Genomic DNA, 12,622 nt, shown 5'->3' with positions numbered 1-12,622 from the left:
GGAACTCCAGCACAGTATACACTTTGAGCAATCTATCAGGAATTGAGAACTGCGTTAGCGAATTATACTAAGGCTGACTGGAATATACTGTTTTATCTAAGAGAAGATAACCGTGTAGCTAATTTGATCCAGTCCTAACCTCAATATTGAACCATTCTGGTTGATCGTTTGTCGTTTTGTCGCTCAAAAGCGTTCATTATATCTACAAACGGGATCTATTTTGACTACTTTTCATACACATCAACATTTCATGCAAATTGAATAAAAGTTCTGAATGACGATATAGCTACGAGCATTGTTAAGAGAGGCACGAAAAATAATTGAATTTAATTTTATAATGCTGTTAGTATTGTGAATTCTTGGTTGAGGTGCGATGTTTAAGGTACAATTATTTTCAGCAATTGGAAATAGCACGTCAAAGAAATCTGGCTCAAATGTCTTAGTGTATTATAAACAACGTTGAAAGATGTAATATTATTCCGTAATTGTGTACAGTCACAGAAATGTATGAAAATTTGTGCAGTTTTCATAATCTGTGCACAACACTAAAACTCTGTGTACCATAGATTAATCTGTCACTGGCACCCCTTCAAAAATGCTGCGAGATATCTCAAGGTACATAACCTAAAATTTAGCCTAACAACACGCAGTGTGCACGGTGTGGTTTGAGTCTCCGCCGAAAAGACTAGCACTGCCATCTATCAATATTGACATAGAAATGAAGGAAATTGTACCCACCTATAAAACGTACCCACTGACGACCCGAAACAAAAGCCTTTACAATGAAACAAATTATCAATTAGTTTGGGAAAAATGTAATAATTTTATTTTAGGCTCGGACCAGAATTTTTGTTTGTTTTGGTTTGCAACATTGTCATTTACTTTGGAAGTTTACATAAATCAAATTCGGATTTTCAACAGACTCTATAAACTGTTTAGAATAAGCGGCATGATCAAGAGACATTTCTGCAAAAATATTTTTTGCGCAAGCATTTCTGTTCTGACATGACAGCACTAATTGAGTGTGAGCTTTATTGATGTAATGATAATAAAAAAAATGCCAGCTAGTAATGTTCATTTTTTTCTTTTGTCCTGGTAATATGAGCATCTAAATTCAACAAATCGTGGTTGGATACTATTCTATTATGTTTAAAAAATGCGATCCAGATTCCATTCCCTGTCTCTAAAATTGCCCACTACACAATGTGGGTATCCAGTAACACCAACCGTTTTTTGAGCTGGAATTCCGTTTAAAAGCTAACAAGGCTTCCGCTTCATTTTCTGGCTGGCTTTACTGGAAATTTGCTTAGCGGTAGATGTAAAATATGGAAAAATTTCTATCCAATATTGCCAAAGAGCACTTCTCAATGCGCGAAAGAATCCAGGATTCTTCCATATTCTAACTTTCACACATGTTTGATTAAAACCGGTAATGTGAACTATCTATACTCTACATAGCATAAATTTTGTTATTTGCATAATTGTAATGAAATATAGACAACTTAAAGTTGCTGCGATTGCTGGTATAAAATTAGTTTCTCTGCAGTAGTTAACAACTTTTTGTGTCGTGGAAATATGTGCCTTTCTCGTTTTCTGTTTTCCTGTTGATATTCCATTCTATAAATTCAGTGTATTTTGTGCTTATTTTGCTATCAATGTTGTATTAGTGTTGGAGTTAAGTTCTATTAATTTGAATCAAGCAAGAGAACCTTGCCAGAGCTTGAATTCTTCTCTGCTAAAATCATTAGTTCTTTGATATTCTGCTATTTTTTGGTTTACTTGCAAATTTGAAAATCCTACTTACATGCTAGATTTAACTGTCTATAAATTAACTGCTAATTAAAGAACTAATGTATATAAGACTGTTATTTCAGAGCAATCGTTTAGCGGATAGCTATCGACAATGTTGTGCTAGTAGATCGTTTTGCAACTAGAAAGCTAACATTTGAAATAGTTTAGATGTGAAGTAGTTCATTGCTGATGCAATGCTAGAGTGGCTTAAGGCATTTGTTAATTCAATTATCATTTTTATTCAATTTAAAAATTGCGCTTCTCATATGTTACTACATCGTTGTAACATAAGTATATTTTGGGTCCAGTAAAATATTTCGCATTGAATTGACTAAAATTGCAATTTCTAATCTTGATCACTCCCACTTGTTTGCATTACTGACGAATAATTGTGACCCATATTTCTGTCATTGGTATATTTTGATGAGATCGGTTAAAATGTAATACTCCGCTGTGGTTTTGTTTAATAAAATACGAACTGGTCGATGTTTTCATATACATATAACAGATGAATTTAAACAAAGCCAGGCAAAAAGAAACTAAACTAAATCTTAGTACACTGGATACTCTTTTTACGAGATAGTTGAAAATATCTATATCGCAGAAAAACCTCGTAAGAACAAATGGCCTCGTCTCGGCACAGTCGGAAAAAGCTGAGAAAAAAATCGTGCAAAGCGACCATATAGTGGACTATATTCTGCTGCGAGTGTTCTATTTCAACATAAAATGCAGCAAATAACGGTGTGCAGGACGATTTAATTATAAATCATTCCTAGTACGGTCTTGAATAGAACTGAAATTCATCTACTTTACTTGCCGTTAGCAAGCAAAATCTTTGAACTGGACAAGGATAAATTTTGTAAAACCATGGTTTGATGACATTATTCTTGTTCTGACATTTGAAGGTGGTGATGAAAATGAGAATAACAATGAAATTGTACTAGTCTACTCTACTCAAACTTGGAAATTGATCCCGGTGAGTGTAAAATTTCACTTTTACTTTCACTTCATGTTGGGACAGAGCGCTCTTGTTACCTACATCAACAAATGAGTTGAAAATCTGCTAGAACCAACTTATGTTTTTAAACCATACCTATCAATCAAATTAAGCTCAACACGCAAAATCACATTCCTTTTCCAGGAATAATCCTCAAAACCCCACCAGCTTACGTCTCCACCAAAACGTGCGTAAATAAATTGTGCAGCTTGTAACCGACCTCCTTGTAGACCAACGAGTTCAACCCATCGGTGTGATACCTCAGATGCCCGTTCCGGAGAAACGCTACCCGGTCCTTGTTCGGTTGCTCCTTTCGATGTTTCAGCATCATATAGCGACTATATTCCGGACTAAACCGGCAGATTTCAATATTTTTATTTTTCAGCCGACTGTAGAAGTCGTCGTCCTCTCCACCCCAACCACTGAACATGTTGGACATCCCATTGACCTGCATAAACTGGTGCGATTGTATGGCCCCCGCTCCTCCAAAGAGACCTCGGTATGGCAAATTATACCGGAACACATCCAAACTAGAGCACATATGACGCGGCTGCCGAGAGCAAGCGTACAAGTTCCCCAACTGTGTTGGCATCAAATCAACATCGTGGAACACCAGACAAGGATAATCCAGCTTCATCGCTATCAATGCCCCAATGTTGAACAACTTAGCCCTATTAAATGGCTTAGGATCGTACTGCTCGATCACAAATATCCTGTAATGGATCCTCTGTCGCCGGAGATAGTTGTGCATGTACATTAAGAACGAATTCAGTTGACGCTCCCGCTGCCTGTAGCAGATAATAATCGCCGTGCTAAAACTGGGAAGACAATCCTCCGGGTGCCATTCGCCACCCAGCTTGATATTGTTGTTAATAATCTCTTCGGTAAAAGGCCTCCGATAAAGGTACAAGTTTTCCTCAATCACATCGCTATAGTCGCATCGAATGCCATTCCGCATCAAACTCACATTCTTCGTAGTCTTCCGGACCAGCTGGTCGTATATTTCCTCACCATCTATGTACTCATAGCGGCTGGCGAATCGACCCGGCCACAGAAGATATACCAACAGTACACAGTAAGCCGCAAATGCATAAATTTGTCGCGAAGAGACCCGTAGTTTGATCATATTGCAATCTCACTGCCACCGGAAGTATTCGGATCACTTCAGATGTTTTACACACACAAAATGATGCCTAAATAAAAACAGCTAATTATTTTCGGAACAATTGTGTCGATGAACCACTACTCACTGTGAAGGACGGCAAAATTGCAGATAAAATTCCAGATGATAATAAACAGATCACGTGAAATCAATAGAGGAAGAGGAAATTGGAAATTAAACTAGTTGGTATGATTTATGCGTCTTGCTGTAGTAAAATCCATTTTTCAACTAACAAAAATTGATTTATCGAATATTGTTGAGAATGCAACCGCTTATGCTGATATTTTCGCCTAGCCACTGACTTATGGTGGTTTGTACATAAGTGCATATATACATAACACGACTGACAACATGCGGCAACCAGAGCTGCCAGCATTAATGCAGCATATTTTTATAATAAAATCGGTTGTAAAGCGACAAAAGGGTCTAAGTAGCAAATATAAACAAATCGAGATGTAACCAAACTACTCTTAATGGCGATTTCGCTTGAACCTGAAACTGAGTCAGGTTCTAACCCCAACCGCTGTCAGTTCATACGTTTTGACAGCAGTTGGGGTTAGGAACTGACTCAGTTTCGCCTCAAACAAAAACCACATAAGATGAAACGATCCTGAAATAATTACAAAGCTTCACTCAGTTACATTCGTGTTACGTTACAGAATCTGTGTACAATCAGCAAGTAGTACCGACAGGAGACAACACGCGCACAAGCGTATCGTTCAGTAAATAGCTGACTGATTTTTACGACGTGTTTTATTTGCTTTGAAAAAACAAAAGGGTACAAATTTCTCAAACAAACAAGTATTGAATGGAACGTGCAACCCCCTGCCGCGCCTCTTAGCAACGCCCCCTGGTGAAAGTTTAGAAAAGTTATCTTATTCCGACCGGTTTAGCTTGTCGATTGACAAATGCTAAAATGTGCCAAAGTCCCAAAAAAATCAATTTTTCGTTTTTTCCGAGATTTCAACAAATCTTGACGTTTTATGCAGTTTAATTAGACCTTTCTAGGTAGGGTCTGGGCAAGAAAAAATCAGAACCGGTGCCAACTGATAAAAATCCGAACGTTAGGGTAACCAACCAATTTTGGACCCCTAGAGGAAGTGAAATTACGTGACCGTGAAAAAATATTTGCTTGCCTATGTTTTTTAATGTAATACATGCACGAGACTGCACAGAAAACTTGCATTACCTAGCAGTAGGTAATTTTAAATCTGTGCATCCCACTTCCTCCAACGAAAGAGAGGGAGTCCAAATTTACCCAAAAATAATGAGATATTCCCCAAAGCCGACTAAACTTCATCCCATTAATTTTGAGTAAAAAAATCATTCCCTCTCCCTCGTTTTCCAGCAGTAAAATAAGGACAGCAAATTAAAATTACCTACTGGTAGGTAATGGATTTTAAGTATGTGCTACAAAATTACTGCTTTCAAAGAAAACTGTCAATGGATGTTTTATACATTGACATAAACTCGAAAATGACTTTTCTTCACAGCATGAATTTTTAACATTTCACACTAATTTGGACAATGTTCCAAGCATATTTTGGAAACAGTGAAGTTTTTTCTACTAAACTGACCTATTGACTCGTTCTTTTTGCAGTATATTTAAAGCATGAAAGAAGAACATAAGCAAATCAGTGACTGCCAATCAAAAATGGCACATTAATTTTTCTATGGAAGGCTGACTGCATGAAGTATTTTTTTAGTTCTATCATTTTGAGAAATAGAAAAACTTTCGGTACAATTAGGTTACTGCAGACTTCACAAAGCCGCATTAAATGTTATGCAATAGAGTTAACAATAATATATTCCGTGAAACAATTCATCTGTAGCAGTATTATGGAGTAACATCCTCAAGTGAATGATAAATCAAGGTTCAAAGTTTGTCAGGAATCTTCTTGTACTAAATATTAATTTTTAATTCTTTTGTTTACGAGATGGTTTCTTGTTATTCTTTTTAAGCTCAGTTTTTCTTTGTTTCTCTTCCTTTCCTTTTCTTCAGTTTTTGGCTTGTGGTATTCAACTGTTCGGCGCAATATTAAAACAGCAGGACTATGTCGCTTGAATCGTGATGTTCCTGTTCGTGTAAGTGTTTCAGGCGATTCTAGGAATTCAGCAAGCACACTCTTATTATCATTATTTAGCTGTGATATGTCTCTTAGATTTGTCAACATATATCTCATCGAATTCAACAAATTCGAACTACAAATGTTCTTCAACATGGATTTCAGAAGTCTTCTCTTTGGTCATATTATGGTCTTCAATAAAATGTTCCTCAATCATTTGATTTTCGACATCCATTGGTTTGAACATTTTTAAATAATTTGACCAAAAAGAGCAGGCGACCTACCGTTACGAAATTTTTCACTTTTTGATTATTTAAACTCGATAAACAAATAGCTGTCAAGAAAGAAAATCGAGGGGTGTCCAAAATAAGTTGATATCATTTTTTTAAGACATATTGTGGACACCATTTATTTAGGATTTTTAGATAAAACATTACGAAGAAACCTTTTCAAACACGTAACATGCATAATACCAAATCAGACAAACTAATTAAAAATATTATAATTGTACATTTAAATCCAATTTGAACATGTATCATTTCCACCGATTCCTCTTGGCTATCGTTTAAACATGAAACGATATTTTTGAAAACTGCGGATTCTGTTTAATTTTAAACAATTAGAGATGAACTAATGATATTGAAACTTAATAGACAACCCAAGGAATGTAACTGCTGCATCAAACCAAACAAATTCAGAGAAACTTGGCAGTGTAGGAGGCAAATACATAAACAGGGTCCAAAATATATAGGTCCAAATTAGGTTGGTTACCCTAATTGCATTTGCTTCAAACCACTCAAAATCCCTATGAAGAAGAAATGCTAATGTTATCACGCCAACACATGCCTTCTATGCGTCAACTGTATAAACTATGTGTGAACACACATAAGTTATATGTGCTTATTGTAATATAATCGGGTTTTATGTGCCTTATAGTTATGATATGTGAAGGCAGGATTAATATTTCTTGTAAATATATTTATGTGTCTGCAAATAGTGTCCATATGCTGGAGTTTGGATCTTACTCCCCATTCTTGTCGACTGTTCCAGGTGTGAGCAAAATGCACACCATTATTTATTTTCCTTATTTCCCTGTGCAAAAGCACAGTGAGTTTATTGGCTTCTATTGCGAACATTATGTGTCTGTGATCAGACAGACTAGGTTCGTCAGAAACGTGCCAACTCTTCATCTTTTCCGTTATTTTAGCGTTGCATAACGTTAGGCCCAATACTTCGCTTCTACGTTCATGAATGTAGTTTATTTTTAAATATAGGCCCAAATGCGGTAGCTCAACAAGGCCGATTATTCATTTTTTTAAGAGTTGGCACGTTAGGGTGTCCCAAAATGACATCACGTCAAAAAAGTAATCGAGCTCACTTCTTAAGGTTGGACAGAGAATGCGCAAAATTCGCAAACGAAAAAAGCAGTTTTTTTCCACACCATATGTCAGATCTTCATAAAAATCAATCAGCGTATGTAGAATGTTGTAACAGTACTGCTGATTGATTTTTATGAAGATCTGACATACGGTGTGGAAAAAAACTGCTTTTTTCGTTTGCGAATTTTACCCTTTCTCTGTCCAACCTTAAATCAAAGGTTAGGGTATCGGAAGCACTTTCTTCTTCGGAGAAAAATTGATAAAACGTTTCCTACAGGTGGCGAGTTTTGATTTTTTGAAAAAAGAGCTGATTTAGGGTAAAATTCCAAATGTACGGCTTTTGAAGTGCAACTAAACGACCTTAAAATGTTTTCAACATCTTTTTATTTTTCTGGAGATCCATATGGAGAAATCTGATTAGTCTGATCTGATCGAAACACAGTAAAAAGTGCAATTTTCGGTAATTAGTTTTTCTTCAAAAGTGGGTATCTGGAATTTTTCATATATTAAAGCAACACTTGAATATATGCGCCAACTACAGGACTACAAGTTTGCAGAAGAAAAAGAATAGTTGTTGCTAACAGGGTGGAAAAAATTCAAGTTTTTGTAAAACTACTTTTTTACAATTTTAGCAAATCATCAAAAATGCAAAAATATTAAGTGTCGCTTTTGTCTTAATTTATTTTCAATCTTAATTTGACATGTAATTCACAACACTGGATTTCAACGAGTTATTTTGTAGTTTACAATTCCTTGCGACAATTGTTATAAGCTGCGAATTTTCAGTGTCATTCTGTGGACCGAAGTCTTTGAACTCATCACACAGCGAAATTGCTCGTTTCGCGCTGTCGCTCGTAATAGAATTATTATTGAAGTATGCCCTCGCATTCATGTAAGAAACATCATCTTACCAATCAGAAGGATCAACGGTTAATAAAAAGTGTGCATCAAGTTGCATAATCTCGAAAAACATCAACGATTTTTCTGTGACGAAGTCCGCCAAAGTAAACCTTACATCAACGGTTTGCGCTTTAGGCAGTTTCTTCCCTTTACTTCTGACCGCGAGTCTTTCCACCATTTGTCGCTTTACTCTAGTCTCCACGTTATCGTCGAAGAAAGCCAGACAGATATTCAGCTCCGATAAGTACCACGAATGGTTCTTGAATTTCGAGTACTTGTCTCGAGCTATACGGCGATCATCGTACCTAGATGTTATAAGTTCCAAAATTAAAAACCAAACATTAATCATTTCAAAGCAATTCAACTTCTTGAGAAATTCAATGTCGTTTCTGGAAGCGGCGGTCGATAAAGGTGCTTGAAACCATCGTTTGAGATAAACTTTCAATACAAACAGTATAAATCTCTGTAATTTTTCTTTATAACTATTTTCTTTGTAGTATTGATGACGGAAGAGATACATTTTCAAGCAATATATAGCTCTGGCCATCTGGCAATCTGAACGAATATTTTCGGTTAACAGTTAAACACATTATAGCAAGCTGCAAAAATTCCGCGTAGTCTTCTCTAGACTATGGCTTTTCCAACATATCCCTGCAAAAACTGAACAAACTCTTTCTTTCAGTCGGATCCGAAAGGTGATCGTCTAAGACATCATATTCTTCATGATCTAGTCTAAACCAAGAGTCTCGAAATCCTTTGAACATGATATCATCTGGAGATTTGGTGAGTTGTTGGAACGATGTTTTATACGCAGTCATGAGCACAAGTTCGTGTATGTGGTGCGTGCAAGGAAGCTCCAACAACTTTCTTCCTAAGAGTTCATCGAGAATAACACCTGCTCCATTCTTTTCGCCAGAGTTAACGCTTGTCGTATCGTAACACTTTCCTCAAACTAAATTCTTTAGATCCCAATCGTTTAAGTTTTCGTATACTTTATCTGCTCTTGATCTTCCAATGCCGTTCTGAAGAAATTCGCAGGCCAAAATTTGTTCTGAACCATCACTTCCTGTCGCGACCACAGCCGGTTCCCCAGCCCTCGCCTTCTTACTACCAGTTATTTCCCATCGAAATGTACTACGGTACAGTTGGTTTTCTCAAATGATCTTTTGATTTCCTCCGCAATTTGTTGTCGTATCAAAAATGTTTCCGTAATCTGAAAATAATTTGATGGGAACTTGAAATACTTTCATTCTTTCTGCGTCTGTGTATTGCGGATATGCTAATAGTGAGTTTTTTCAAATCGATACCGAGGGTGTCTGCCACAGAGCCGATTACTCCAACAGATCCGCGATTAGAGACTTTCTCCCTATCCAAGATTTCCGCAACTTTTTCGCTCAGTATTCGAATTTTCTTACGTTTTCTACGTTCATCGCGTATGTTGAAGTCTAGATCCGAATCATCGGATGGTATTTTGATATCAGTTTCGTTGTCCGTTTCTTCTCCATAATCAATTGAAGCATATGACTCCGTCGGTGGGGCAGCCGGATTTTCCGAAATGTATTTTAATATACAAGGATACGATGTGTGCTTCTGCTGTTGCCAAAATTTATTACGAGGGATATCATTCTGAAGTCGTTCATTGATATCATGAGACGTGATGTCACAAATTGAGTTTAATTTACGTTTGAACTCTTGAATGCGTCGAACTGTTTTATGATTGCGTTTATTTGAATCCTTTCGCAACCGCTTCGACTTCATTAACAAGTTTTCCAAACAACGCACAATTCTTTTATCTCTATGAGGGAGTATCCCAAACACGAATAATTTCTAGAGCAAAATATCGAGAGACTGCTGCTCGAGTGACATTTTGCGTGTACCGGAAATAATTAATAACATCCATCATTGCTGGTCGATGATCTCTCAAAAGACTATTTCTCGGAATACCGACGATGCTATCCACCTGTAGCTTTACTTTAGGCGACATTGCTTCTATTTATGTTATTACTTACTCGATTTTGGTTACGAATACTGAGATTTTTAAGCTAAAAATATTCACATACTAATTTGGACGCAAATAGTAAAAACTTTCTTCGCTTAAACCAACTGAATACGTCAATTAACGGAAAAACTATTGCATGGAAAAGCAAGGCCTACTAGATTAAAAAGATCTGTTGTGTTATGATGTATGAGAGCGCATTTTATTCGTGTTAGAATTCTTTCTTTGATAAGAATGCTAAAATTGTCAAAAAGTAGTTTTACAAAACCTTGAATAACTTCCACCGAGTTAGCGATAACTAGACACTTTCTTCGAGAAACTTGCACTCCTGCAGTTGGCGCATATATTCAAAGTGTTGTTTTAATTTATGAAAAATTCCGGATACCTATACTAATGAGAATCACCGAAAATTGCACTTTTTGCTGTGTTTTTGAATGGCTGTAACGTTCTTATACACACTCAATTCAGATCGGTAATTTCCCAACAGCCATGAAGTCAGCAAATTAAGATACAGATATCTCAGCAAAGTGACATTTGTTTACTAATTTATAATAAAAAAATATTATCCGAGTCTCAGTTATCAAGCGTCACTTTTACCGATATTTCAGCAAAAAAATGTTATCCGAGATCTCAGCTGTTGAGATTTCGGCAAAAGATGCAAAAAAAGCTGAGATTCGGAAAAAATAAGTGTGTATCCAAATAATTACCCAAACTAACTTATCAGATTTCTCCATATGGATCTCCAGAAAAATAAAAAATGTTGAAAAAATACTAAGATAGTTTAGTGGCACTTCAAAAGCTGTAAATTTGTAATTTTTCCCTAAATCAGCTCTTTTTTCAAAAAATCAAAATTCGTTACCTGTAGGAAACGTTTTATCAAATTCTCTCCGAAGAAGAAAGTGCTCCTGATGCCTTAACCTTTCATTTAAGAAGTGAGCCCGATGACTTTTTTTGACATGATGTCATTTTGGGACACCCTACACGTGTCAGTGCCCACTGAGACGTCCAAAAAATTGTTTCAAAATCGTTCAGCACGGGTCCAACGATGGACGTTCGTTGAACGGTTATTTGGACGTTGTCCAAATTGGTCCAACGAACGTCCTTCATTGGACGATTTTGAAACCAACCGTTCTTAGAGGGTGGGGGAAGGCCGTATTAAGGGCGAAAAAGTGGGATACATATATTGCATAATTGACATTGTCGTTGGCTGGTTGATCATTGTGACGGATATGAACATTTTTTTACAGTTTACAATAGTTTCCAGCCTGTAAACGGCATTGGCCTTCTAATGCCATCATCCGCTTGTAGGGTATGTCATGATGTTCTGGTTGGACAATTATCAAAGAAGGGTATGAATCGTAGACTCATGAAGCAATGACATATTGTAGATACAGGGAAATGTTGAGGGCGTTCTATTGTAAATGATAGAAAGAAAACTTGGACCTTCATAGTTTTCAAAAAGTCATAGATAAGAAAAATGTAGAGGTGCCCGGATGCCCCGGACTGGCACATAGGATCATCCATCTCGGATCCGAAGTGAATTTATTAGTTGGGACCTGGCAATACAGCACTCTGCGCACAGCCATACAACATAGTGATACCCAAGTAATCATAAGCATTAAGCCATTGAGCATTGCAAGATGACGTCATATGAGTAAAAATGCTCGAAAAATGGCAGTTCAGCGAGCTTGTTTACATGGTGTTAGAATTCGGAGCAAGTTTCTTATACTGGGTGGAATCAAAAATTGTTTAAGTGCATGTAAACAAGCTCTCTGAGCTGTCAGAAAAGTGAGGTTATAAATTTTCATGCAATGCTCTATTGCACAATGTTGGCTATACATTTGCACTAAAGTTGCATTGAAACCTAGGGGCAGATCACTTGTAATGCATTTTTAAAAATCAGCTAAATTAAATGCATTTCTTTCCATCAAAATAGAAATTCGTAATGTATTTTGCGTTGCGTGCAATGTATTTTGCGTTGCGTGTAAGACGTCAAAACCCTATAAAAAATTAGCCCTACATTAAACAAAACGTCGAACAAAGTGAATCGGCGTAGGACGTTTGTTAATAAACTTTTCTGGGAGGGAGTGCAAAGTTGATGCAAAAATGGAAATTAAATGCATTTTTTCTAATTTGATGCAAATTGGTTATACATTTCTAGAGTGATCTGCCCCTAGATTGAAACTCAATTGGGTCATTACGCTATTTATATATATATATATATATATATATATATATATATATATATATATATATATATATATATATATATATATATATATATATATATATATATATATATATATATATATATATATATATATAATATAT

At 36.2% G+C, this 12,622-nt stretch overlaps 1 protein-coding gene across 1 annotated transcript; it reads right to left on the bottom strand.

The window, feature by feature from the left end:
• Positions 1 to 808: 808 nt before the first annotated feature.
• On the bottom strand, positions 809 to 4,269 carry LOC131684237 (beta-1,4-galactosyltransferase 2). Its single transcript, XM_058966928.1, has 2 exons — positions 4,039 to 4,269; positions 809 to 3,981 (listed from the first exon to the last, which is right to left on the bottom strand). Exon 2 carries the CDS (start codon positions 3,912 to 3,914, stop codon positions 2,958 to 2,960), a length of 957 nt encoding a protein of 318 aa, XP_058822911.1. The 5' UTR covers positions 3,915 to 3,981; positions 4,039 to 4,269; the 3' UTR covers positions 809 to 2,957.
• Positions 4,270 to 12,622: the final 8,353 nt, after the last annotated feature.

The sequence above is a fragment of the Topomyia yanbarensis genome, chromosome 2 (genome assembly GCF_030247195.1).
Source record: "Topomyia yanbarensis strain Yona2022 chromosome 2, ASM3024719v1, whole genome shotgun sequence".
Lineage (NCBI taxonomy): Eukaryota > Metazoa > Arthropoda > Insecta > Diptera > Culicidae > Topomyia > Topomyia yanbarensis.
The sequence above is the reverse complement of the archived record's forward strand: the minus strand, read 5'-3'. Positions and strand labels throughout refer to the sequence as shown.

Excerpts from the sequence above, each read along its gene's own strand:
- LOC131684237 (XM_058966928.1), bottom strand. The coding sequence starts at position 3,914 with ATGATCAAACTACGGGTCTCTTCGCGACAAATTTATGCATTTGCGGCT.